The 25,471-nt window shown below is 38.6% G+C and overlaps 2 protein-coding genes and 1 long non-coding RNA gene across 12 annotated transcripts in view; 2 read left to right on the top strand and 1 right to left on the bottom strand.

Annotated features, from left to right (window-relative positions):
* The window catches only part of LOC132114962 (citron Rho-interacting kinase-like), a 56,525-nt gene extending 53,720 nt beyond the window's left edge, over positions 1–2,805 (top strand). For 3 of the 6 annotated variants that reach the window (XM_059523372.1, XM_059523369.1, XM_059523367.1), the window contains 5 exons: positions 188–268; positions 363–441; positions 528–701; positions 2,001–2,319; positions 2,575–2,805. In XM_059523372.1, coding sequence (XP_059379355.1) covers positions 188–268; positions 363–441; positions 528–701; positions 2,001–2,319; positions 2,575–2,598 — 677 coding nt within the window. In that variant the 3' untranslated portion in view covers positions 2,599–2,805. Of the gene's footprint in view, positions 1–187; positions 269–362; positions 442–527; positions 702–1,966; positions 2,320–2,574 lie in introns of all 6 variants that reach the window. The other 3 variants (XM_059523371.1, XM_059523368.1, XM_059523370.1) reach the window with 2 other exon arrangements.
* A 2,123-nt stretch (positions 2,806–4,928) lies between these two features.
* Positions 4,929–5,765, top strand: LOC132115267 (uncharacterized). Its single transcript, XR_009425462.1, has 2 exons — positions 4,929–5,068; positions 5,285–5,765. It is a non-coding gene; the product is annotated as an uncharacterized LOC132115267 (long non-coding RNA).
* Positions 5,766–5,858: 93 nt separating this feature from the next.
* LOC132114960 (myotubularin-related protein 3-like) overlaps positions 5,859–25,471 on the bottom strand; it is a 56,490-nt gene continuing 36,877 nt past the window's right edge. For 2 of the 5 annotated variants that reach the window (XM_059523362.1, XM_059523363.1), the window contains 9 exons: positions 19,910–20,105; positions 18,539–18,724; positions 18,259–18,429; positions 13,006–13,151; positions 11,035–12,388; positions 10,820–10,930; positions 9,881–9,969; positions 8,399–8,425; positions 5,859–7,116 (listed from right to left, as the gene is read on the bottom strand). In XM_059523362.1, coding sequence (XP_059379345.1) covers positions 6,945–7,116; positions 8,399–8,425; positions 9,881–9,969; positions 10,820–10,930; positions 11,035–12,388; positions 13,006–13,151; positions 18,259–18,429; positions 18,539–18,724; positions 19,910–20,105 — 2,452 coding nt within the window. In that variant the 3' untranslated portion in view covers positions 5,859–6,944. Of the gene's footprint in view, positions 7,117–8,361; positions 8,426–9,880; positions 9,970–10,819; positions 10,931–11,034; positions 12,389–13,005; positions 13,152–18,258; positions 18,430–18,538; positions 18,725–19,909; positions 20,106–25,471 lie in introns of all 5 variants that reach the window. The other 3 variants (XM_059523364.1, XM_059523365.1, XM_059523366.1) reach the window with 2 other exon arrangements.

The raw sequence follows: 25,471 nt of genomic DNA, 5'->3' as shown, positions 1-25,471 counted from the left end.
GCAAGGGGTGCCCAAATTTTTGAGCCCCACTGTGTATATATATATATATATTTTTTTCTCAGATTCAAAATTTTCGTTTTCCAAATTCCCAAATTAGAATTTCTTTTTTTTAAGGTTTAGTAAAATTTTAATGATCAAAAGCAGTTTCTGCATTATTTTTCTTTAAATGTCTTATTTCTGATAACAGAGATTGGTGTGTTTGTGGATGCTTACGGCCGAAGAAGTCGCCCTGATGATTTCAAATGGAGTCGTCTTCCTCTAACATTCGGTAGCCAGTTTTCCATTTGTTACAAACCGAAATGTGTAAAACAGAGTGATGAGGATCTTCAGGATCAATAACTGAAGCATCTGTCTGTTTCCAGCATTCAGAGAGCCGTACCTGTTTGTGACCTACTTCAACTCGCTGGATGTTATTGAGATTCAGGGCCATGCAGCTCTTGGGTAGGATGTTTAGCAACATGCATGCATATAAGACAGCAAAAATAACATTAGAACTTGAGAGTGACTGTAAATCCTCTTTAAAACAGGCCTCCGAGTCTCGTTCACCTGGACATTCCTAACCCGCGTTATCTGGGTCCTGCCATATCGTCTGGTGCCATTTATCTGGCCTCGTCCTATCAGAACAAACTGCGGGTCATCTGCTGTAAGGGCAGCCTGGTGCGGGAGTCTGGGGAACTGCAGAGGACCGGTTCGAGCAGGAGGTGTGGGTTATGACGATTTATTAGAGTGATATTCTGGCTTTACATTCAGAGTGAACGTTTGAAAATCGGATGTGGTATATTTGCTGATTTAACCTGTTACCACACATTCTATATTAATGCAGCAAATAACTAAACTACTTGACAACTATAATCCATTAAAATAGCATTCTAATGAACTATATTATTTATTGGAAGAATTATATTTTGTGATTATTATAAATAGTCAGGGATTAAAAAATACAGAACCGGAAACACATTTTAGGTACATAATCTATAATGGTCAATACAGTCAGTTGTGAGCTGTTATTTTTGCATTATTTATATATTATAGTATTCATTAAGGTTTTTAAAATAGCTTTAAATTGTATAATTTTAGTTGAAGTTTTAATAAATTTGCTATTTACTTATTAGTTTTAGTTTCAGTAATTTTACTTCAACTTAAACTTATTTTCAGTTAACTGCTAAGAGATAAATTTTATATATATATATATATATATATATATACACACACTGTGTGTGTGTGAACTTTAGGCAATGAAAAGATTCAGTCAACAGGAAGTGATGTAAATCTGAAAGTTTACTGTTAAATGGTTGTTCTTTTGGATTAAAAATGATGTGAACAAAATAATAATGTTGTTAGCTGGTATCCATCTTTTAAAAGTAACATTCAGTCTGGAACAGTTGTTTCTTTTCCGTTTCTAATCCCAGTAAATAAGTAAAAAGTACACAGTAAAAAGTACATATAACTATTCAATGTCTGCTATCTATATGAGCTTATTTTTTGTCACACAGAATAAAAATATATTAAGTTAAAGGCAACTTTATTATCAGACAATTCAGATTTTTTCTCAGAATTGTAAGTTTATATCTAGCAATGCAAGTTTAAATGGCACAATTCTGAATTCATGCAATCAGCTCAGGTGTCTAAATATTCAGAGGGGAAAAAAGAATTGCGGGATGTAAACAGAATTCTAAGACAAATGTCAGATTTGCGAGATGTAATCTCAGAATTGGAAGATGTAAACTTGCAATTGATATTTATAACTTAAAAAACTCGCAGAAAGTTTATATGATTTATATTTTTATTCTGTGGCAGAAATAAGCTTCAATAGCTATGATATTGCTGCTACTGTTAGTGATCTTACCACGGGATTCTCGCTAAAAACATCCTTTACTTGTGGTAGAATCACATCACATGTGGTCTTGAGTCACTTACTGCTTCATCGATATTTCATGTTCACAAACTGTATAAATCTTGTGTGCAGTCAAAGCATCATGCATTTACCCAAATCTTCACAGCAGCCCAAACAAGCGCGGGCCGCCCACCTACAACGAGCACATCTCCAAGCGCCTGGCCTCGGGTCCCGGGGCCCAGGAGGGGCCTCTGCACCGCGAGCCCAGCACCCCTCACCGCTACCGCGAGGGCCGCACAGAGTTCAGGAGGGACAAATCTCCAGCCCGGCCTCTGGAGCGCGAGAAGTCGCCCGGTCGGGCTGTACTAGACAGCCGCAGGGAGAGATCGCCCGGGCGCTTCGAGAGCAGCGGCAGCGAGAGAGACCGGGAGCGTTCACGCCATCACACTAGCTCTGTTCGCACCCAGCTGACCCCCGTCAACAAGGTACGCATGAGACACTGCCACGTAAACTGTGTATCCTCTTAGGGATCCAGACATCAGGTTTGACGATGTTCATGCATGCTCAAATGCATGAACATCCGTTGCTTTGTAGTTAAATTCCTTCTAGTTATGGCCTCAAACAGGATGCTCAGCAGCAGTAATGCAGCAGTAATGATGTTTCTGAGCTGATCTGCGTCAGACAGGGCAGGCAGCCTGTTGAAGTGTTGAAGTGACCTCTTTATCCTGGTGGTGGTGTAGGTTTGGGACCAGTCTTCAGTCTGAGAGCGTCCCGGAGGGATGACGTAAGAGCCATCGTCCACTTCCCGCGTGGATGGACATGTCCTTTTAACAGGCGCTTCGTAAAACTCAGAACTATATCATCTCATGCCTGTAACCGTGAACAAAGCCATGTTATTCACTCGCAGCCCCAGAGTCTGGGACATTATGCTGATGTTGTAAACCCTGTCCATGCTCCAAGCGTTCATGAAGGCCCGTTGTGAAGAAAAACCACTGCAGTTTTTAAGGGGAAAGACTTTGATGGAATATTCCTGGTTCAGGACTATAAGCTCTAGCAACAGCGTTTTGTGGCATTTAATGATGAATTATTTTGACTTGTCCCCCACTTTTTACAATCTTTTTCTTTTAAGTAAAAAAAAATGTTTTTGCACTTTTCTATTTTCTATATCTATTAGCATCAGTAGATTTAAATCATAATATACACTATCCATTTACTCGAAATGAGTTTTTTCCACTTTTCATTTTCCAGTTTCATTCCTATCTATATCCTGGAAGGTTTTTACAGAGGGGTTTGTTCATATATAATTCGGCCTATAACATTTTATTTCTAAAACTTGAGTGATAAAAAAGGGAAATCCAAAATCCTGTCTGTGAAAACATCAATTCAATTTCAACAAAATTCGACCCTGCCAATTCTCTGAATTCTGTTTTGGAAATGTATGCAAATGAATGCATATTTATTTAATACCTCATTCACAACATTTTATAAAACCTGTATTCCAAGAGTTTTCACAGTTTACTGATTCATAGATTGGTAAATGTATGTTGATACCTGTTAAAATTTTTACCATATTTACCTTTGGTTTCTTGGATCATTTCGCCAAAAATGACCCTGGTTAACAAAACAGTTGATGGTAGCAAAATAAAAAAATAATTTGGAAGTCGATGGCTAATGTCGACTGTATATATATATATATTTTTTTTTTTTTAACTATAAAGTGGCTTAATCACCCATTTAGTGGTAGGACTGCTGTAGATTGTTGTTTTCTTCATGTAAACAGTCTTATTGTGAATATCCCTGTGTGAAAATGATCAATCTACTGACCCTAATGTACACTGATGAGGCATAAAATGTACATTTATCAACTCTCTTACTGCAAGTTAACCACCATTTTTGGTTTAGTTGAAATTAAGGCCTATGGTAACGGACAGTAGACCACAAATGCTCTCCATTTATACTGAACCCGGAATATTCCTTTAACTAAATTAGCACATTGTAAATATGGTGATTTCAATTTTTATAGCTAAACGGAACTTGACTGATGAAGCTATTGAGTCTATTTTTTATGCTATAAAACTGTTTGTATAGACAGTTGAAATGGGTTTCCTAGAGAAGAGCACAGAAAAGGTTTTATTCCATGTATGTTGTATGCTAATGTGGTAAACAGTCAATTCGGCTGCTCCTAATGTCCATTTTTTTAAGCTCTACTTGACTGACATTATCCAACCTACTGCACACTGTATATTTTTATGCTAACAGTGTCTGAGCTTGTAAATCTTTTTAAAGAGACACGTCATGTTCTCGCTACAAGTGTCCTTGTGCTGTTCAAGTGAACTTATGGTATTTTCGTCGACACAGCAGCAAGTCTGGAAATGTCCGCTGCTTCTCTGTTAACGGACGTCCTGTTCAGCTGTGAGTGAAACAGTGTCCGGTGGCCCTGAGGGTTTGTAGAAGCTCTTCTCTCGTTCCTCGTGGAATATGAAGCAGCTCAGTTAGAGGCTTTTTGAGTTCATGGGTAATTGTGAGCAAACGCATGACTAAATTCTGACTTGGTTTATGGGACGTCCCGTCGTGTACTTCTACATTAATACTGATAATCGATGTTTTTCAACTAATAAGGCTGCTTACATTTAAACTTTCTTTTTGTATAAAGAAATTAAACTATATTAAACCTTATTAAAGTATGAGCCATACACAGTTCCCCTGGTGTCAAGTCTTTCTTTCATGTGTCAGAATTAAAGCACATGATCATGTGATAAACGGATGGAAATGCTAAACGTGTTGCAAAATTAATAATGAAACAAGCCTATTTCTGATGTGAAGACCAGCAGGTTACTGTAATGCTACAGTCTGTCAATCAGGTGCAATATGCTTAACTTATCAAACATTCATGCACTACATTTCTCGAACATTTTTAAACCGAGAACCACTTCAATAACCCAAATTATTTGCATATTTAGGGTGTTTTTTTTCTTTGTTTGTGCACATTTACATGACATTTAATTTAACACTGGTTCATTATTTTAAATATTGTTGACAATGTTCACGTTAAAAGCCTTTATAGGTTTGGAGGAAGTTTTTACATTAACAACTTCAATGGAGCCAGGTTACTTACACTAGAGTCAGATAACCATCATGTTTTTCAGCTTTAATATGCAATGTTATTTAAAGTGTTTCGTAAATCAGAGCTTCACAAACTGGAGTTTGTGAGGGAGTTAATTAAATCTGAAAAAAGTCAAATGAAAATTAAAACTAAAAAGAAATTAAAAAAAAAGTCAGAATATAAAATGCAATAAAAACTAAACATATACCATACATATATGAATATATATATATAATTTTAATTCTATACCTGCATGTGAACGTTAACCAACAGAGAACCTTGAACATGAAAATGGTAAAATAGTGAAATTATCTCTTTAAAAATAGTAAATACTTTAGCCCAAAGAGGCTAAAAAAAAAATAGCTCAAAAAGGCTGTCAAAACAGTTTGGGAATCCTTGCCATAGCTCACACTAAAGACATGCATTTGTACGTCTTCTACTGATCAGATCGGTGAAATGAGTCCAGCAGTCGCTTCCATTGGAATTCCACTTTGTTTTATTATTACAGAAATCTGCGACAGTGTATTTCTGATGATTACCAATGTGCAAAATATAATCCCATGGAATTTACTCTTTCTGGAAAACAAAAAAAATTCACATTCATGGATTGGCGTTAATGCAAAAGCTGTCCCACTGCCGGCACTGAAAACATACAGATGTCACCAGCTTTAGGAATTAACGCCCATCATCACGGCACTGGAGTCACCCATGACAAGGTTATATAGTTCACCGGAAAACATGGTCATTATTTACTCACCCTCTTGCCACTTACACGATTTTTTAAAGATTTATGCCACTCTTTTTCAAAGTGATCACATCAGTCAAGCTCCAACACCCCCCCCCCCCCCCCCAAAAAAAAAACATTAAGAAGTCTCCAAAATCCAAATTTTTAGTAAAAAAAAATTAAGCAAAAAAAAAAAAAAAAAACCATGTGTGAGTAAATAGTAAATGTATTATCAGGTGAACTCCTGACTGGGGGAATTGTCTGAATGAACTTCTAAAAAGAAAAGAAAATGGGAAGCGAAACAAGAGAGACTTTGATTGTGATGAGTGTGTGTGTGTGTGTGTGGAAAGGGCTTCATCCTCAGTGCAAACGCAGCTCAAACCCATCAACACTGATTATCCTGCAGGATTGAACATACGATTCAGAACGAAATAAAGCTGATAATAAATAAGTGTTGGGAGCAAAAAAAACAGCATCCAGGGCCCTACTGCAGCATATCACATACAACATCCCTCTCCACAGAAAACATCTCAAATCCCCTGTTCAGCGTCGCTGGGAGAAACATAAGAAATACATTAAAAAGAATAACCTCGGATGGCTACAACTGGGGAAAAAAAACAACAACACAACTTATATTTGGTGACTAATTTAGTGAGCCACTATTCAAGAATTCTATACAATTTCTCATCTTAAATGCTATATGTCTCATTCGTATATCATTCTAATATATTATCTCATTTATGTTACAAAAAAAAAAAAAAATGCACTAGTGAAAACGTCAGCCAACGTCCACTCAGCAGATCAGAAAAAACAAGAGCGCCATCTAGCGGCCCGTCACTACACAGTCAACATCAACCATAGGGAGAATGCTTTCTATTTGAGAAAAAAGTCTGGAATTAATTGGGAAATCCAATGCGTTCGAGAGGCTGAATGCTGTGGCGTCCAGAATCACCTCAAAAAGAAAACGAAAAGCCCGCGAAGCAGATTGTTGAAAGAGATGAGAACCCAAAAACAAAGCTAGGATCTTGCGGTCTCGTCCCAAAAGCACCTTTTCTCAGGAACATCACTGATAATCTATCTTTGTGAGATAACGAGTGAAGGAATCCTACTTTTGCACACCGTCCGCTGGCCGTCGGAGAAAAGCTTCCCTCTATGCAGCAGGTACAGGACAAGTTTCATCGAAAGTGCTAAGCCTCCTCTGCTTTCCACATGTTCCATATATACATGATTCCCTTCGGGAGGCTCGGTCTGGTGCCGTGTCCTCAGCAGCTGTCCGTCTGGGATCAGTTGGAGCTGGCGGTGATGGGTTTGTCCAGCTCAATGTTCAGAGGCGGAGCGGGAGGCTGCAGGCTGCTGAAACACCACTTACACACACGACTGGGCTCAAACAACTGCTGGCTTGGCACCGGGATCTTGTGATCGCAACAGCTGCCACAGAACACATTCCCACAATTCCTGCAGGGGGCAGCAGAGAAAGAGTTTAAAAAAGAAGCTTAAAACATAAAATATAACATAAAGAAGATATAAAAAACATTTATAATATTTCACTGTCTTGAGATTATTTGAATGCATTAAATCTGAATGCACTACATTTTGGAACAAAAACGTTAATATTTTTTCATTTAATAAAAAAATACGAAGATCTTAAACTTTCATCTAAAAGTAGTTAATTAAAAAAACAATTGATAATTGCCCACCAGCCCCAATTAAAAAAACAAAAAAACAAAACAAAAAACATTGTATCAAATACATATATTAAAATCTCCACCATATCTTGAACAGGAAATAACAGTGTTAAATGTGGGAAGGGCTTCATTTCTGGACAAAACAAAGCCCATGCAGATTTACTGCAAGAAAACATTTGATTAATCACAAAGGAGTGAGAAGAGGTGCATCAACAGCGCCACACGCTGTGTGTTATACAGAACCCACACACAAACATGCAGCTTTTCATATATTACCATCATACACCACACACACATGCAAAGAGAAGAGAGCCTCCACAGAGTCAATCACATGAACCTCCAGTCCACTGAAAACAGGGCTTTTTAGCTCTTATGTAGCACAAAGCACATGAACATGACCCTCATTTACATTGCAAACCTGAACTCATTTCACGTGCAATGCACCAGTCATTACAGGTCTTTCACAAATGGAAAATACTCTTAATGGCTCAAAAGATCAGATGGAATGTGGAAAATGGTTATGAAAAGCTGAATTATGACTGGTAGTGGTCCAAAAAACACTAACATTATAAAGTGATTTCAAGTGTCCATATTTAACACTTTTACAGTGTTTTATTTTTCCCTAAGATCATATCTTTTTATTTACAGTACAAAAATTTGGGGTCTGTAAGATTTTTTAAAAATGTTTTTTAAATTAGTCTTATGCTCACTAAAGCGGCATTTATTTGATTAAAAAAAACTGTAAATCTATGAAATATTACTATTTAATATAACTGTTTTATATTTTTTAATGTATTGTAAAATCTAATTTATTGCTTTGATTAAAGCTCAATTTTCAGCATCATTACTCCAGTCTTCAGTGTCACATGATCTTCAGAAATCATTCTAATATGCTGATTTGATGCTCAATAAACATTTCTCCCCCAAACGATAACAGAGAGCCCCCGTGAAGAGACGGAGGAGAAGAGATGAGGGTTAGGTCACTTTGAAGCGATGCAGGGTTAATGGGACGTACAAGAGCCTGAGAATGACAGAGACAGGGCAGTTCTCACCAAACCTCTTCCATATGCTCCTTGCCACTGTGGTACAAGAGGAAAAATCAGCTTTAAATCCTAGTAGTTTAAAACCTAGTGAGATTTCTAACTAGACAGCATTTGAAGTCATCACTGGCCAAATAGTCTTAGGCCCAATTCTCAGGACGCTTTGAGCCAACAAACAATCCCAGAATGCATGGTGGCCAAAATGGCAGAAAGAGTTGAGAGAAATAAAAACGATAAATAAAATAAAAACTCATGATGCGATATGATTCACGATACTGATTTAACGATTTGATTTTCTTTAACAAAATGAGATTTAAAATTAAATTCTAAATGAAAAAGTGTTCTTTTATTATTGCTTGGACAAAATGATGCATATTTCTTTGTGAAACTGAAATGTGTCCAGTAGCAAAACTACCGTAAATACAAATTTTTAAACAAACCCCAAATCAAATAAATAACCAACACAAATAAGAGAAATCTCTTCATATAAACAAACTAAGGCTTTACCTGTGTTCTTTTCATTTAAAATTAGGCTGTATGCTGTATGCATGGCAGCACGAGCAGTTTTTAATCTAAATTAGACTGTATAATTTCAACATCTGAAGCAAAAACAGAATGTTCTGACATATTGTGCGGTTGACGAAGATTCAATAAGAACTACAAACACGCATTAAAAGTGTTAAGAAACTACAAACATGGCGGATATACACGACCAATGGACAGGTAGATGAACGGATTTGAGTGATAAATAATCAATGTCTTACCTGATGAAAAAAGTTTGGTCATCAACTTTTAAACGCATCATTAAGCAAACACATGAGCATGAGAGAGTTCTGGGCATGATAGACCCACGGCTAGCAGGTACTAGCTTTCTCTCCAATACAGTAGGAAATCAAATTAAACAAAATGTGGAAGATGTTAACTGTGACAAAAAGTGTGTGACACTTAACTAAGCAACAGAGTGTCCGTTAAAGACACAGCTATGACTAAGTAGTATGTCCCAAAACTTTCTTACTTTTCTACTAAATACTCAAGTATGTACTTATTCTTCACAAAAAGAGTACATACTTTTAGGGCATAGTATCAGTAGGCGAATTGGGACACAGCACATCTAAACTCTTCTGATGATAGTCAGCTCCCCTCAGAGATACATTCATATAAACTCTTACGCCAAACTGTATCGCGATTCGTTTAAAATCTTATGAAGCTTCCCACATCGCTGGCGTGCGCCCTACATGTTGATTCTAGAGTGTTTAGCGGTTTACTCACTGACCAGTCTGCACCAGTTCTAGTAGTTTGTTTAATCTGCTCTGTTTACAAATGCTGCTGTAATGAGGTAGGACTAAATCATGAAACATTTCGCCAAATTGTTCTGTTTACTGACTGACCGGAGGCAGAGGAATTTTAGAGAGGAAAAAAGAAGGTTTTTCAGAGACGTCAAGGAAATGAGTCAACACTAATGCATCTGTGTGATAGTCTGTGGTGTTGCTTTACCTGCAGTGGTGCTTTCTAGTGGCCAGCCAGAATCCTCTCTCACAGCCGTAGCACTGAGCGGCCAGATGGTCCGGGTACCACCGGGTCACCTGCAACAATAAATAATAGGCTCTGAATGAAAGACCAATAAAAGACCTCATAATAACCTTAAACGCAACATAAAATCGCATTCATAAAGTCATGATGACTTAATTACATTTTGATTAAATATTAAAAAAACAAGCACTCTAATCAATCTTTGGAAGGAATCATTCTCAACAAGTGCAGCAGTGTTTTAAGTAAATATTAAGTAAATATGGTCAAATTTTTTGTTTAGTTTTTTAATCAGAAGAAATATTTTTACATGCTATATTTTCATAAATAGTCTATTGTTCATTTATTTTAAAGAAATTGATACTTTCAGGAAGGATGCATGAAACTGATCAAAAGTGACAGTAAAAACAGTTATAATGTAACAAGATTTCTATTTTGAATAAATAATACTGTTCCTTTGAACTTTCTTTTCATCACATTAAAAAACTTATCAGTTTCCATGTGACACTCAAGACTGGAGTAATGATGCTGAATCACAGAAATAAATTACATTTTAAAATTTATTACAATAGAAAACAGTTATTTGAAATTATAATAATATTCCACAATACTACTGACTTGACTGTATTTTTGATCAAATCAACAATTTTTTTTTGTGTGTGTCTGTGTTGTTGTCTCTGTGTACTGGAAGCTTATGTCACTAAAACAAATTCCTTGTATCCGCAAGCATACTTGGCAATAAAGCTCTTTCTGATTCTGATTCTAAATGCAGCCTTGGTGAGCAGAAGAGGCTACTTAGTCAAATATTTAAAAAAAAAAATTGTACTGACCCCAAACTTGTGAGTATACCTTGTAGTCTCCCTCCGTATATCAGAAAAAGTTTTATATCATGATAATAGTGTGTACCTCAGTGTCCTGATTGTCCACCTGCTCCCAGCTGGCCTCAGAGAAGAGTTCAGTGCTGCAGCGGGACAGACAGTTGGGCTCCAGGTTGAAGTCGGAGTCTGCGATTGAGGTCTGACAGAAAGAAAAAGATTATTTATCTCTAAAGATAAATCAAACATGTCTTATACACCAAACCCAAGCCATACGAGCAAAAACACTGAGTGTTCAGTGCTCACCATTTCATCACCCATGTCTCCATTGAGTCGCAGCATCCCAGCGGCCTGGTGGCTCTCCAGACGGCTCCAGAGCTCCTGTACCTGCCTCTTCAGAGCTTCCACCTCCAGCTGGTGACCGGCTTCTATCTGCCGCAGCCGCTGCTGAATGGCATCTGTGTGCAGGGTCAACCCGTCATCGTCCAGATGGCTCCGGGCTGAAGGGGGTTCTGGGGGGCTGAAGCTCGGCCGGCCCAGAAACCCCAAGTGCAGGCAGCGGTGGTGGGAGCAGGTGCCCCGTGCGTGGAGGGTCAGCGAGCCGCAGCTGGCGAGAGATACTTGTCGGCTGAGTGCAGCCCGTTCCCCGTTTGTGCGCGTTGCCCATTGTGGCGTAGAGGGCTCGAGGTCGGGGGTGTCTCCGTTGCACACGGGGTGGAGGAGGTCAGTGGTGGGAGGAAAGGCACTGAGAGACGGCTGTTTGGGGGTGTTGCTTAAAGTCCTGCGGTCGGTTGAGGTGCGGAGACCCTGTTTGAGGCACGATGATTCGGCGAGGGCTCTAAGAGGAGGTGGAATAGTTAAGGGTCCCAGACTCTCAGGCCGAACGCATAAGTCCTCCGTAAGCGTCTCTGTGGAGCTCTCCAAAAGAGAAAGACGTTTCTCCAGCTCAATGGTTTCTTGCCCATGACCGTTACTCACAGTCCTGAGGTCATGGGGAGGGAAATTTTTTGTGTTACATGAAGAATTGTGTTCTTGTATCGTGTATTTCTCCAGTGCTTCTTCTGAGTCTGGGCTTCCCGAGGTTTCCTGGCTGAGAGCAGAAGATGCTTCAGAACTACCATCTTGTGAAAAATGTCCATTGACATTTGCATCTCCAAGGCTTTTAGCTTTGCCCCCTTGAGCTTCAGAATTCAGTTGTGCCTCTTCTGAATGTGCAACAATTTCACTCTGGCCATTTAGAGCGGAGGTTTTGTTAGTGTGGTCTGTCTTTGTGTCTCTGCGAATATCTAGTGCCGATTCATCTTCTGTAGCTTCCTGGAGAATGTTCTCCATTTGGCCCACAGCTACACCAACTGTTAGCTCCGCCTCATCAACACCCTCCATCATTGGCAACCTGACATCCCCAAGCCCCTCCCCATTCTCTGTGCCCCCATTGGGCAATGTTCCCATAAGCCCCACCACGGTTTGTCCATTGACCCTCTCATCTGAGTCCGGAGATGCAGCAACGTCAGCTCCTGTCCCGATGTTGAGCTCCAGAGACCTGCGATGGTCCTGCCATTTCTCATTCAAACTTGGGTCGCTGGAACGTCGATTAGAGGAAAGTGGGTTTCCGACTTCACAAGCACTGGGCAGGTTTTCAAAGGAGCGGGTTTTAGGACGCCTGCGGGACCGAAAAAAGCTCACAACTTTATTTCTAAAAACTAAAAGGCTTCCAAATGTTAAAGTCAACATGAAACTCAATTTACATTACATTTTACCTCTGTAAAAGTTGGAATACACTACACAACAGGCAGTCGCACACCGGCCGAACTGCGCCACCGTTCACTCATAGAAAATAATGTGTTCGAATTTTAAACACGTGACGCGACTCTGCACTGCGCTTCTCATTCAGTGTGCGACCGCCTTTATAATCTGAACAGATTATACACAACCAGATTTTCAGGATATTCCAAACAATAAACACAGAAACATGTGACTCGTTGCTAGGATATGCATGACAAATGTAAACAAAACATGTTCTAAAATTGGCTCAAAGTATCACACATGTTTGATCTCTGACTGGATGGAATCATAGTATGAAGCTAAAAAAATAAAGTCTGTAAACATACACTTCATGATTTTCTATGAAATACATCATCTTAACTCAGCAGACGGGTCTAACTTAAGGCAACTAGCTCTGACTCATTCAGTGCAAATCGGGGCAACAATTGTGTAGTGTATTCCATTCTTAAAGAGAAGTATTTTAGATTGAAACACACAAACAAATAAACAAAGTACCTGCTGAGGGGCTGGTCCTCAGGGTTGGCACCAGGTGCAGGGTAGGGGGCGCAGGAGTCATCAGAAGGAGTTGTGGGTGAAGAGCTGGGTAGGTAAACTGCTGTCCATAACATGAGATTGCGTACATGACACACAGGATGAAGCACCTAGTAGGAACAGCAGACAGAATATAAATAGATGATTGAAATTGTGCAAAAATCGAAATGCCCAGGTGATATTTTCACTTTTTCACTTTCATATTTCACACCGAAAGAAAGAAAGAAAGAAAAAGGAAAGAAAGATTTTGCATAAAGACTTGGATTTTGGATCTAGGAATGAAAAATTACTCAGACAGGTTTCTGAGAGGTTTCAGAAAATTCACATGTTGTATTTAGTTAAAGGAGCTATGTGGAGGTTTTTACTTAAAAAAATCTTTAAGATAGAGTTTTCATTTGTACATGTATGAGCCAACCATGATGTTAAAAAAAGAATGACACCTCGACTGTCCACCACGGTTGCCTCTATCAGCCTGTAGGCTCAATTGTGTGTGGAGGAGTCGGGCCCGAATTGGCGCGAAAATTCACAAAATGTGACGTCATGCGCGTTCTCGTCTACTTGGGCTTACAACCGTACGGCACGCCAGCCATTATAGTAAGCAGCGGCAAGTGTTTTCAAATGGACTCTGCGGATGGAAAGAAGCGACCAGCCTCCAGCACAATTCAGACACCCACGGACACTCCTCGTAAGTAAAAAAAAAAAAAATAAAAAAAAAAAAAAAAGAGCGTGCGCACTGCGCACTGAGAACGAGCATGAGACTGGCTGCAGTTCCTCTAACGGCCACTGGTGTCAGTAACGGTTAGAAATTTCAGAACCTACGCAATGCTCCTTTAAGTTGATCAAATTAAAGCAGAAATAAGAGAAAAAGGCACAAAACAAGCTTTCATCAAGTTTTTAAGATCTTATCAACCCGTTAATCAATATATAAATGAAACTGAAAGTTTGAGAGAGAAAAAAACAATGTTGCAAAAAAAAGAGGCTATTTCCATATTTTCCAAGTTGGTTATCATCATCAGTTTGACCCACCAAGAGTGCAGTTTTACAATAACATTTACATTATTTTAAATAAAAGCTATTAAAATTGATAAAAATTACCTTAATAAAACTAATAAAATGAATAAAATAAATATAAATTTTTCATCAAAAACAAAACTTATTTTATTTCATTTTTAATTTTCATTTAGTTAAAGTTAAGGAAGCGGCTATTTTCACTAGCTATTGATTCTATTTACACTATGTTAAAATAGCAGGATTTTCTGCTATTTATACTACTTATTGCAAATAATGGCAATTATCTGCACCTCAGTATTGTAGTACATTATAAAACAGAATGCAATAATAACAAAAAGAACTAGAACATTTTTGGGGTGCCTGACACAACTGCACTTTTTTTTGTTTTTCATACCTATTCTAGCAGTCAGCATCAAGCATCATATATCATTATAAACAGGATAACTTACAGTTTAAGTTTAACTAATTTAAAGTCTCAATTTTCTTTTTGTTTTCTCTAAGAATGAATGAAATTACAGAATTAAGAAAAACGCAAGCAACAGTTGGGTGTTTTTTACTGTTTACTCAGACAGAAACAGAAAGTTATAGATAAGATATTTTTCTTTAGAAAGTTGTATCTGGGTGTTTTACACTTAAAAATAAAATATTGTTTACATATAACATTCCCCAAGCAAGATATAGCCATCTATTACAATACTGTTATTTGCCCTTTTAAGTGAAAAACAGGCCTATTTCGTTTATTAACAATAGAGATGTGTCCAAAAACGTTTAAGGAGTAAAGAAAATGGAAAGAGTGTTTAAATAAAAACAAAAAAAGTTTTTTTTTTCTTCAGAGAAATATATTTAAATCTGAGCATTAACAATAAACACAAAGTGTGCATCATGTAGTAAAAACAATTGCACAAATTGTCAAAAATACAAACAGTGAGTAATATTCACAGTGCAACAGAAAAAATAAATATACAAAATTATATTTATGAACTATATAAGAATTATTTACTTAATATACATAATATACATGATCGATCCGCTGGCTGTAATCTGCGTCAGGATTACATACTCCAGTCAGTGACCCCTCTCTTCCTGGGAGGCTTAATGACTTCTACTGTCGTTTTGATAGCGGAAATCACCTGCCCCCCCCCCCCCCCTGCTACAGAGAGCAGGGTGACCCTCCACCCACTATCTCTGAGCATGATGTAAGAATCTTGCTCCATCAGCAGAACATCAGGAAGGCGGCGGGGCCTGACGGTGTAATGACTGCCACTTTAAGACACTGTGCTGATCAATTAACATCTGTCCTCACTTTCATCTTTAACTGGTCTCTTCAACTTGGTATTGTGCCTGCTTGTTTTAAATCTGCTGTGATCATTCCAGTTCCAAAGAAAGATAGAATCTCGTGTCTTAATGATTATAGGCCTGTGGCCTTAACTTCTGTCATTATGAAAGTGTTTGAGTGTTTGATATGTAAACACCTGTTCAGTATTCCACTTGACCTCCACCAATTTGCTTATAGAGCAAATAGGAGTGTTGATGATGCAGTTTCACTCTGTTTGCATTCTATTCTTCAACACCTGGAGTCAAAATCTACATACGTACGTGTCCTCTTTGTGGACTTTAGCTCTGCGTTCAACACCATCGTTCCTGTGAAGCTAATTAACACTTTACAGGAGCTAGGTGTTAGAACATCACTTTGCAAATGGATTTTTAACTTTCTTTGCGATAGGAAGCAGGTGGTTAAAATGGGTGACTACGTCTCACAGTCAAAGTTTTTGAACACTGGCGCTCCTCAGGGCTGCGTCCTTTCTCCACTTCTGTACTCTTTATACACACAATTCTGTCAATCACACACCAGTTCAGTTTTGTTGTTTAAGTTTGCTGACGATACCTCTGTAGTTGGTCTTATTACTAATGGTGATGAGTCTGACTACCGCAGAGAAGTGGAGGGGCTGGTGAAATGGTGCGGAAGCTATAACTTGATACTTAACATCTCAAAAACCAAGGAACTGGTTGTGGATTTTAGAAGGACTCCTAGTCCCCTCTCTACGCTCTCCATCAATGGGGTGGAGGTGGAGAGGGTCACTTCCTTCCAGTTCCTGGGGACCACAATCCAGGAATCCTTATCATGGGAGCTCAACACTAATTTTAAGATCAGTAAAGCTCACCAGCGACTCCACTTTTTGCGGCAGCTCAAAAAGTTTAGAGTCAGCCGAGTTGCCATGACCCACTTTTATAGGTCAACTTTTGAAAGCGTGCTCACTTTTTCCATGCTTGTCTGGTTCGGTCACACAACCGCTCAGGACAAAACTAGGATGGAAAGAGTAGTACGCAGAGCATCAAAAATTATAGGCTGTAGTCTCCCTTCACTTTCTTCACTTTTCTCAACCAGAATAATCAGGAAAGCTAAAAACATCATAGCGGACCACTCTCACCCTGCTCATCACCTCTTTAATCTCCTTCCATCAGGAAGAAGATATAGGAGTATTAAGACTTCTACATCACATTTCAGAGACAGCACTTACCCTCTGGCTATCAGACATCTGAACCTGCACTGACTGCTAGCAGCACTTTATTAACTGTATGCACTGTGCACTTTTCTCTGCCGATGGGTATTGTCTTTTTTCTGCGGGGTGTTGGTCTAATATCTTACTGGTTGCTGGGTATTGTTGGTGTACATTGTCTGTTTTCTGTACTCATGATGTTTGTTTTTTGAGTTATTTACGTCTGAGAGTTGTACCAAGACAAATACCTATCAACTTGTTGACATGGCAATAAATTTATTGAATTGAATTGAATTGATTGATTTTACCGGGACATCACCTAGCGACGCGAAGATATAAATTCCAGTGCTTTATCAGACATGTACTACTGTTTCATCCTTGTTTTTGATTTATGTCAAAGTACTCTGTCGTGCGTTTTTCTGGGCCTTATCAGAGAGTTTTCTCATGCAAATGTGTTATTTTGTGTTTGTATTCATGCACACACGACAGACTTTACTTTCACTTTGTGTTCATTCATAATTCCAAAGAAATATGTTAAATAGTAGTTCAAAAGACCAAAACCTATGTTTATTGGTTGAATATGGGACAGTTTGAATCAATCTGGGCACGAGGGTGGGACTTAAGCGTAAATAATCATTTCTGTTTGGCTCGGTGGAACGAAATGCATTGGTTGGTTCTGACGAATCAATGTTGTCAAAATGTGATGATGTAATCACGTACACTATGGTGCCTTTGAATATCCAAATGAGAGAAATAGGATATCTCCAGAACGTGGAGAATCTCAGCTTTACGTAACTTTTTAAAGCATTCAGATAGGATTATCGGTTCAAAAGTTATTAAACATTAAAGAACAACAGTTGTCTCGGTCTATGAGGGTTAAATGTTTAATTTCAATTTTAATTATTAAATGGACACCACCTTATTGGGATTATAAATCCCTCCCTACACCTACCCGATACTGTATTTTTAACTTTTTGATTATTTCCTTCATTTTCATTGAAAATAAATGCTTTTCTGATAAGATTTGAAATTTAAAAAAGGGGGGAAAAGCCAAAAGGCAGATTTGGACCTGGGTCACTGCATCTAAATAGAGTACGACACGCGTTTTATCTGCGCCACTGAAGCTGATGATTATCGAATGTCTTTTGTAATACTGGCTAGCAAAATCACATGCTGGTGGGCGGAGTTAATGTAAATAACCTCTGCCAACAAGGCGGGCTTTTTGCACTTAGTGTAAATAGACACTCTGTTAAGTTAAAGTGCTAAATAACCAGAACCAGAGCTGAAATGTAATAGAAAATAAAAAACTAAACTAAAATTAAGAGTAAATAGCACATTTGTAAATAAAAACTAAACAAAAAATATGAATACATAATACAAACAACACTGCCCACCAACAGGGTTAACACACTGATCCTAATTAAAATCCAACACGCATTTTTGTTAGGGCGGTGTGATCTAGCTTTAAGAGACTTTAGGAAATTAAAGGACAAGTTAGCTCTGGGTCTCTTGAGTATTAGAGAGGAATGCAAGCACGAGTTGTGAAGCAAGTAAACGCCTCTCTTCAGGTTTACTCACTACACAAAGGTCAAACAAAACTCTTTGGGCATTGGCATCAGCTACTAAAAACCTCCTATCGGTTGTAACCTCATATAACCTCTTATGAGTGAGTAATGAGTAAAAGACAGATTGAGAGGAGTTGACGTACGGTCTCTGAATGAGAGGAATACAGCATGTTTCTGAAAGAGCGGTTGGAGGCTCTGAGGAGAGACCAAACGGAGCATGTTCTTTCCTGAATGTGTCTGTCCTCTCTCTCCTTCCTGCTGTTACACAGGAACGTCCCGAACAGACACGAGTATGTGTGCTGCACGAGCTTCACCTGAACACACAAAACCAAAAGAACTCAGAGCTAGTTCCAACAACTACTTAAAAGTACAAGAAGCATGTTTAATATTTAAAAAGAAAGGTTTTTGCCAACTTTCACCCACCAGAAAGGCTTCGTTGAACTCGAAGGAACACGGGGATTGTCTTTGGAGCTGGTGCACACAGTCTAACCACTGCAGGAAGACAGGACATCTCTCGTTCAAGTCCTCCGCATTCTCTCCGTGACCACAACGGTCTGCGAACTTATGACCGAAGTCCAACCACTCGGTCTCAACCAGCACCTGGAAACCCTGTGAGCAGAAAGAAGATTTTCTGTTTATATGATGTCAACAGTTTGATATTAAATCAAATCACACAATGCCTCCAGAATACAACATGTATTATGTTATTTTATACTAAAATACAGTAATGCCTCCTCCAGTATGTAAGACAGCTCATTGCATCTTCAAGCTCTAAAACTAACTTCATGACGGACATCAGCCGGGGCTTTTCTGACCGGTTTTCCATTTACTTTTTTCCATACAGACAGCTTGCTATTAGTTGGTAAAAGACAGTCTCTAGAAAACATGCTCAGTAAAAAGAGATCTAGAAAGATTTAAAATTCAATGTTCTTTATGAATAAAGGTTTGTTTGTTTGCAATTTATTGTTATCACAGCTGTTGATAGCGAGAAACATGTTAAAATGAGGCAAAATCTGAAAAGAAAAATGAATGAAAAAAAAAATCTAAAACTAAATCTAGCCTTACTCCACAGAAAAAAGAATGTAAAAAGAGTCTTAGAGGACCTGAAACCATCACAATCCATTAAAATATCCCTCAAATACTGTATATTGCACGTTGGCATAAGGAGCATAAAGGTGGATCTTCCCTGTTAACAAAAAAAATAAAAAGTCTTGAGTGGATACAATGAATGGAATTGGTTGGATGATTTAAGAGGTTGAGAAAATATTTTAAATGACTATAATTTTGGTGCGGCTCCAATTCCCTTTTGATGTCAGAGTTTGGCCCATTTGGATGGTGTGAAAGCTGTAATCTCACCCCACATGGAGTCCACTAGTTAACACCAGGCTCTACATTGTTTCCTGGATCCAGCTGCTACTAGTAAATATTAGACTATGAAAAGTCACACAAATATTACACTACACTCTCACAAAAAAGGTACAAAATTGTCACCTTATTTACCCCTAAAGGGAGCATATTAGTACCTTTTGAAAGGGTAGCCCTGCAGTGACAGCTTTTGTACCTTTTTATCTTCTATAGCAGAAAAACGACTTTCTGTTGTTCAATCGATGTCAATCAAAGTGTGTTGTGCTCTAAGGTCGAGCAGCATTATAAATATTGTAACATTTTCTCTAAGCCGTTGTCTATGTAAAAAAAAATTTCAGCATGTGATATAGCTTATAAATTCCTCTCGCAATAATTCAGGGGGAATTTTACTTGTCTTCCCCATTTTTTGTTCATTATGTTGGCGCTCACCTCGATGGTGCGGTAGTAGGGGTCCAGCAGGACTTTGGCCAGCGCCACTATCTGAGGGGTGCGATCCCAGCCGTCTGAGCAGTGCACCAGCACGGGCCTGTGGTCGCGGTCCACAGCGTTCACAACGAGGAGAGACGCCTTGAGCAGGAGGGACAGATGCTGCAGCCACTTTGTGCTCTCCAGAGCAGACAGCCAGCTACAGACACAACAAACTCACCATTACACACATCTGAAGCATGTTCAAAAGGTTTCTCGAAGCAAACTGTAACTTTATTAACTTTATTATGCAATGCACTTTATTATGCAATGCAATATATGGTGAACAAACTTCTCATATAGAAAGTTGCTGAATACTATAATATACTAGATTATTATCAATTTTTTTTTTTTTTTTTTATTCATGCTTTTATTCAGGAATGATGCAATAAATTGATCAAAAGCAACAGATTTTTTTTTTTATAATGTAACAAATTATTTCTATTTCAAATAAATGCTGTTCTTTTGAACTTTATATTCGTCAAGGAATAATATGTTTTTTGAACATTTAAAATAAGAAATTTGAGCAGTACATCATCATATTAGAATGATTTCTGAAGATCATGTGACACTGAAGACTGGAGGAATGAATGGAAAAAAAGCTTTGATCACAGGAATAAATTACATTTTAACATTTAAATGGAAAGCAGTTCTTTTAAATTATAATAATATTTCATTAAAGTACTGTTTTTACTGTATTGTTTACAAAACAAAAATATTCTTTCAAAAATATTAAAATAACATTTTGAAAGAAATATCACTTAAGTGAAATCACATGAGCTCATGGATGAGACATTTAAAGCATGAAGAGTCATTTTGCAGATCAGTTTAAATAAATATTCAAATGCAAACTGGGGAGGATCTTTGATTTGTTACTAAAACAGTATTTTGCATATCAGGAAAACTGAGTTTAAATCTTAATGGAAAACTGTGAGAAGGACTAAAGAATGCAGTTTTTAGGTTAATAGTCATTATAAAAGTTTTCCAACATGATTAAATACAGCCAAAGCAAACTGACATTAGCCAAGGAAACACAGAGTGCAGGTAACCGGAGGAGACATTCAAATTATAGTTCCTAAGAGGAAAATTAATGAAATTCATGTTTAAAAGGAAAATTGTCTTTGAATGAATAGGACTAGCTCATGCAGAGAGATATTTACAATCAGAATAATCAAAGGAGAGAATTAGATTTTTTCCTCTTGACAATACTATGCTTAGAAACACAGTTCTTAGCCAGAGTTTATCATGCTGACTAAAGAGAGAACAAGAGAATGAAAGAAACAGAGGGAGAGTCACTTGGAAGATTTGCTGTTGACTTTACAACAAATAGATGAGTGGAAACAGCGTGTATGGAAAAGGAAGCAAATACAAGCCAGTGCTGGAAATCACAGGCAGATGCCAGGAAAAAAACAATTGACGGAAAAATAAAAAAGCCGAGCTCATGTAGAGTGTTTGCAAGACTTTGAGACAAGCACAGATAATGCACTTCAATCACTCATTCAGAGCAGCAACTGATAGGCATTACCATTATGTTTCTGATCAACAGGTAAAGAATTCAACAGTAATCCTCCACTTCCCATCTGCGTTACAGCTTTGAAGTCAATATTCAATCTAGTGCTGGGCGGTAAACCGGTTCATACCGAAAACCGGTGTATATTTTCGTTACGATGTTAGTTTTGAATATACCGCATACCGGTGTATTTAATTACTCAGCGTTCGGAATGAACGTTATGCTTCGCCGTGGCCGCGAGACACTGTTTCAGATGGACCCTTTACAATGTTGCACTTCTAAGCAGCTGCGAGGCGTGGTGAGGGTACACCATAGACAGGGGTACACACAGCAGTGCTCTGGTGTTACGTTATAACGCCTGTTTCACACAGTCGTATTAACGGATTCCAGCTGCACGAGGTTGCGGTCCGTCAGTGTGTTCAAGGAGCGGTGCTCTGCAGCAGTGCAGCGATTGTTAACGTACGGAGACTATTTTTACTGTGCTGCAGGCGCTGAATTAAAGTGAAAGCGCATTGTTCGCGGGAAAAATGAACATGGATTGACATGGAAACGCAGCCACATGGGTTTTTGGCTAGGTTTAAAACAAGAGAAAGAGCAATTTTAGATAAACAAGGAAAACAATATATATGTTCACTTTTATGGAAGCAGAAAAACAAAGTTCATTAAGACCCGTGGGATTGCTTGTGATAAAGATTTAAATGCAAAATGCACGAGACTGTTTCTGTCTGTGGTGTTTTAATTGTAAATATTTTAACAAGAAAAGTAGGCTAATTATTGTTTAAATGTTTTGCCGCTTGCTTGAGCAGCTTATTATACAAACCTAGAAGTAAAATGCATGAATAATGGTTGTTTATATTTATTGAGTTTAAACTAATGTCTATATGAAAGATTGTTACTGTTCTGTGATAAAAGACTTACGATGCTGAAATATATATATATATATATATATATTTTTTTTTTACATGATATGAAATCAAAACACTGAACAAATGTTGTGTTTGTGGACTAAACTAAGGCGGATCAGTAGCGGACTGCAAACACATCCTGTGTGAAAGCACAATGAGTCCGTGCTGCGGACTGCATATGCACCGCAGGCAGATTATGCATATGTAATAACACTCTAACTGTTTGTTGTTGGCGCCCGTACTGCGTTTGAGCTCCGTCACTATATTCTTTTTATCGACTATTTTTATCTTAAAAATCAATTTTATACACCATCGTTTCCATTTATATAACGTGTGAATATATCCTCTATTGTATTCTACAACAAAAACAATCAGAGCGCCTCGCTATTACTAGTTTTACTTTGAGCTCCTGGGTCCGCTATTAGCTTATACCCCGTTAGCATCAGCGGCGTGGTTGCTGCTAACTGCGCTTACATTGCTAATACTCTATTCACACACATTAGCACTACTGTACTCACTGTTACTTGCTTTAATGGCGGATGAATGTCTACCTTTGATGGCAAGCTTGACACGTGGGGAAGCAGATTCGCGACCTGGAGGTGAGGCAGCCCCAGCTGAGAGAGCGGAGAGGAATCATCCCGGGCTGGCGCTCACAAGTCCGGGGTAAGTATACAGCATGCTGTTAACAGTCCCACCACGTCTACTCCGTGTGTTTCTCTGCACAGGCCCGGTGCACCCAGGACGAGATCTTCCCAGATGTCCTTCACTTCTGCGCCAGGACACCACGGACCCTGGGTGCATCCACAGCGGAGGACGCGAGCCAGGCCCGGGCGACGACTTCTCCCCCTCCGGTCTTTGAGATCTCCACACGGAACCGCTTCGCTCCCTTCCGCGAGACAGTACGCGACGCTGTGATCATCGGAGACTCCATTGTCCGACACGTCCGTGCTACATGCTACGGCAGATGGAGACGCTGAAGAGGGACTTCAGCAGCCTGATCGAGACGGTTCGCAGCACGACGCCCGCGGCGACGATCATCGTGTCAGGACCACTGCCCACGTATCGAAGAGGACACGAAAAGATCAGTAGACTTTTTGCTTTAAATGATTGGTTGTTGTCATGGTGTAAAGAACAGGAACTGCTATTTGTTAATAACTGGAATCTTTTCTGGGAGCGTCCTAGGCTGTTTCGCGCTGACGGTCTGCACCCCAGCAGAATCGGAGCGGAGCTGCTCTCTGACAACATCTCCAGGACACTTCGCTCCATGTGACTAGTAAGACAATTCTCAAATAACTATTATGATGACTTTTGTTCCACCCGCTTAAATGATAAAAGTACTTGCGCTGTACAATCTATTAAGACTGTGTCTGTTCCCCGAATAGTGAGGTCAAAATATAAATTTAATGTAGGATCTAGAAAAAATCTTATCGTGATTAAACCAGAAACATGTAAAGTAAATGAACAAAAACAATCTTTAAAGTTTGGGCTCATAAATATTAGATCACTCACACCCAAAGCAGTTATTGTAAATGAAATGATCACAGATAATAGATTTGATGTACTCTGCTTGACTGAAACCTGGCTAAAACCAAATGATTATTTTGGTCTAAATGAGTCTACTCCACCAAACTACTGTTATAAGCATGAGCCCCGTCAGACTGGACGTGGCGGAGGTGTTGCAACAATATATAGTGATATTCTCAATGTTACCCAGAAAACGGGATACAGGTTTAACTCATTCGAAATACTTCTGCTTAATGTTACACTGTCAGACATGCAAAAGAAGTCTAATGTATCTCTTGCTCTGGCTACTGTGTATAGACCACCAGGGCCGTATAGAATTCCTAAAAGAATTTGCAGATTTCCTCTCAGACCTTCTGGTTACAGTTGATAAGGCGCTAATCATGGGAGATTTTAATATTCACGTTGATAATACAAATGATGCATTAGGACTTGCGTTTACTGACCTAATAAACTCTTTTGGAGTCAAGCAAAATGTCACCTGGACCACTCATCGTTTTAATCATACACTAGATTTAATTATATCGCATGGAATCGATCTTACTGCTATAAATATCGTACCTCAATGTGATGATATTACAGACCATTTCCTTGTATCGTGCATGCTGCATATCACTGATATTAACTATATGTCTCAGCGTTACCGTCTGGGCAGAACTATTGTTCCAGTCACCAAAGACAGATTCACAAATAACCTGCCTGATCTATCTCAACTGCTATTTGTACCCAAAAATACACATGAATTAGACGAAATGACTGACAACATGGGCACTATTTTCTCGAATACATTAGAAGCTGTTGCCCCCATCAAATTGAAAAAGGTTAGAGAAAAACGCACTGTGCCATGGTATAACAGTAATACTCACTCTCTCAAGAAAGTAACTCGTAGTCTTGAACGCAAATGGAGAAAAACTAACTTGGAAGTTTTTAGAATTGCATGGAAACACAGTATGTCCAGATATAGACAGGCTCTAAAAACTGCTAGGGCAGAGCATATCCACAAACTCATAGAAAATAACCAAAACAGTCCAAGGTTTTTATTTAGCACAGTGACTAAATTAACAAATTACCAGACGCCACCTGATTCAAATATTCCACCAACGTTAAATAGTAATGACTTTATGAATTTCTTCACTGATAAAATAGATAACATTAGAAATACAATAGCGAATGTAGATTCAACAGCATCTAACACTTCAGTTTCATCCATCGCACCCAAAGATAAACTGCAGTGCTTTACAAATATAGGACAGGAAGAGCTAAATAAACTTATCACTGTATCTAAACCAACAACATGTTTATTAGATCCTGTACCCACTAAATTACTAAAAGAGCTGTTACCTGTAGCCGAAGAACCGCTTCTCAATATTTTTAACTCGTCGTTATCTTTAGGTCACGTCCCAAAACCATTCAAGCTGGCGGTTATCAAGCCTCTTATTAAGAAACCAAAACTAGATCCTAGTGAACTGGCAAATTATAGGCCTATTTCAAATCTTCCATTTATGTCTAAAATTTTTGAAAAAGTTGTGTCTGCTCAATTGAGTGCCTTCCTGCACAAAAATGATCTGTATGAAGAATTTCAGTCAGGTT

This window comes from Carassius carassius, chromosome 34 (assembly GCF_963082965.1).
Source record: "Carassius carassius chromosome 34, fCarCar2.1, whole genome shotgun sequence".
NCBI lineage: Eukaryota > Metazoa > Chordata > Actinopteri > Cypriniformes > Cyprinidae > Carassius > Carassius carassius.
The sequence above is the reverse complement of the archived record's forward strand: the minus strand, read 5'-3'. Positions and strand labels throughout refer to the sequence as shown.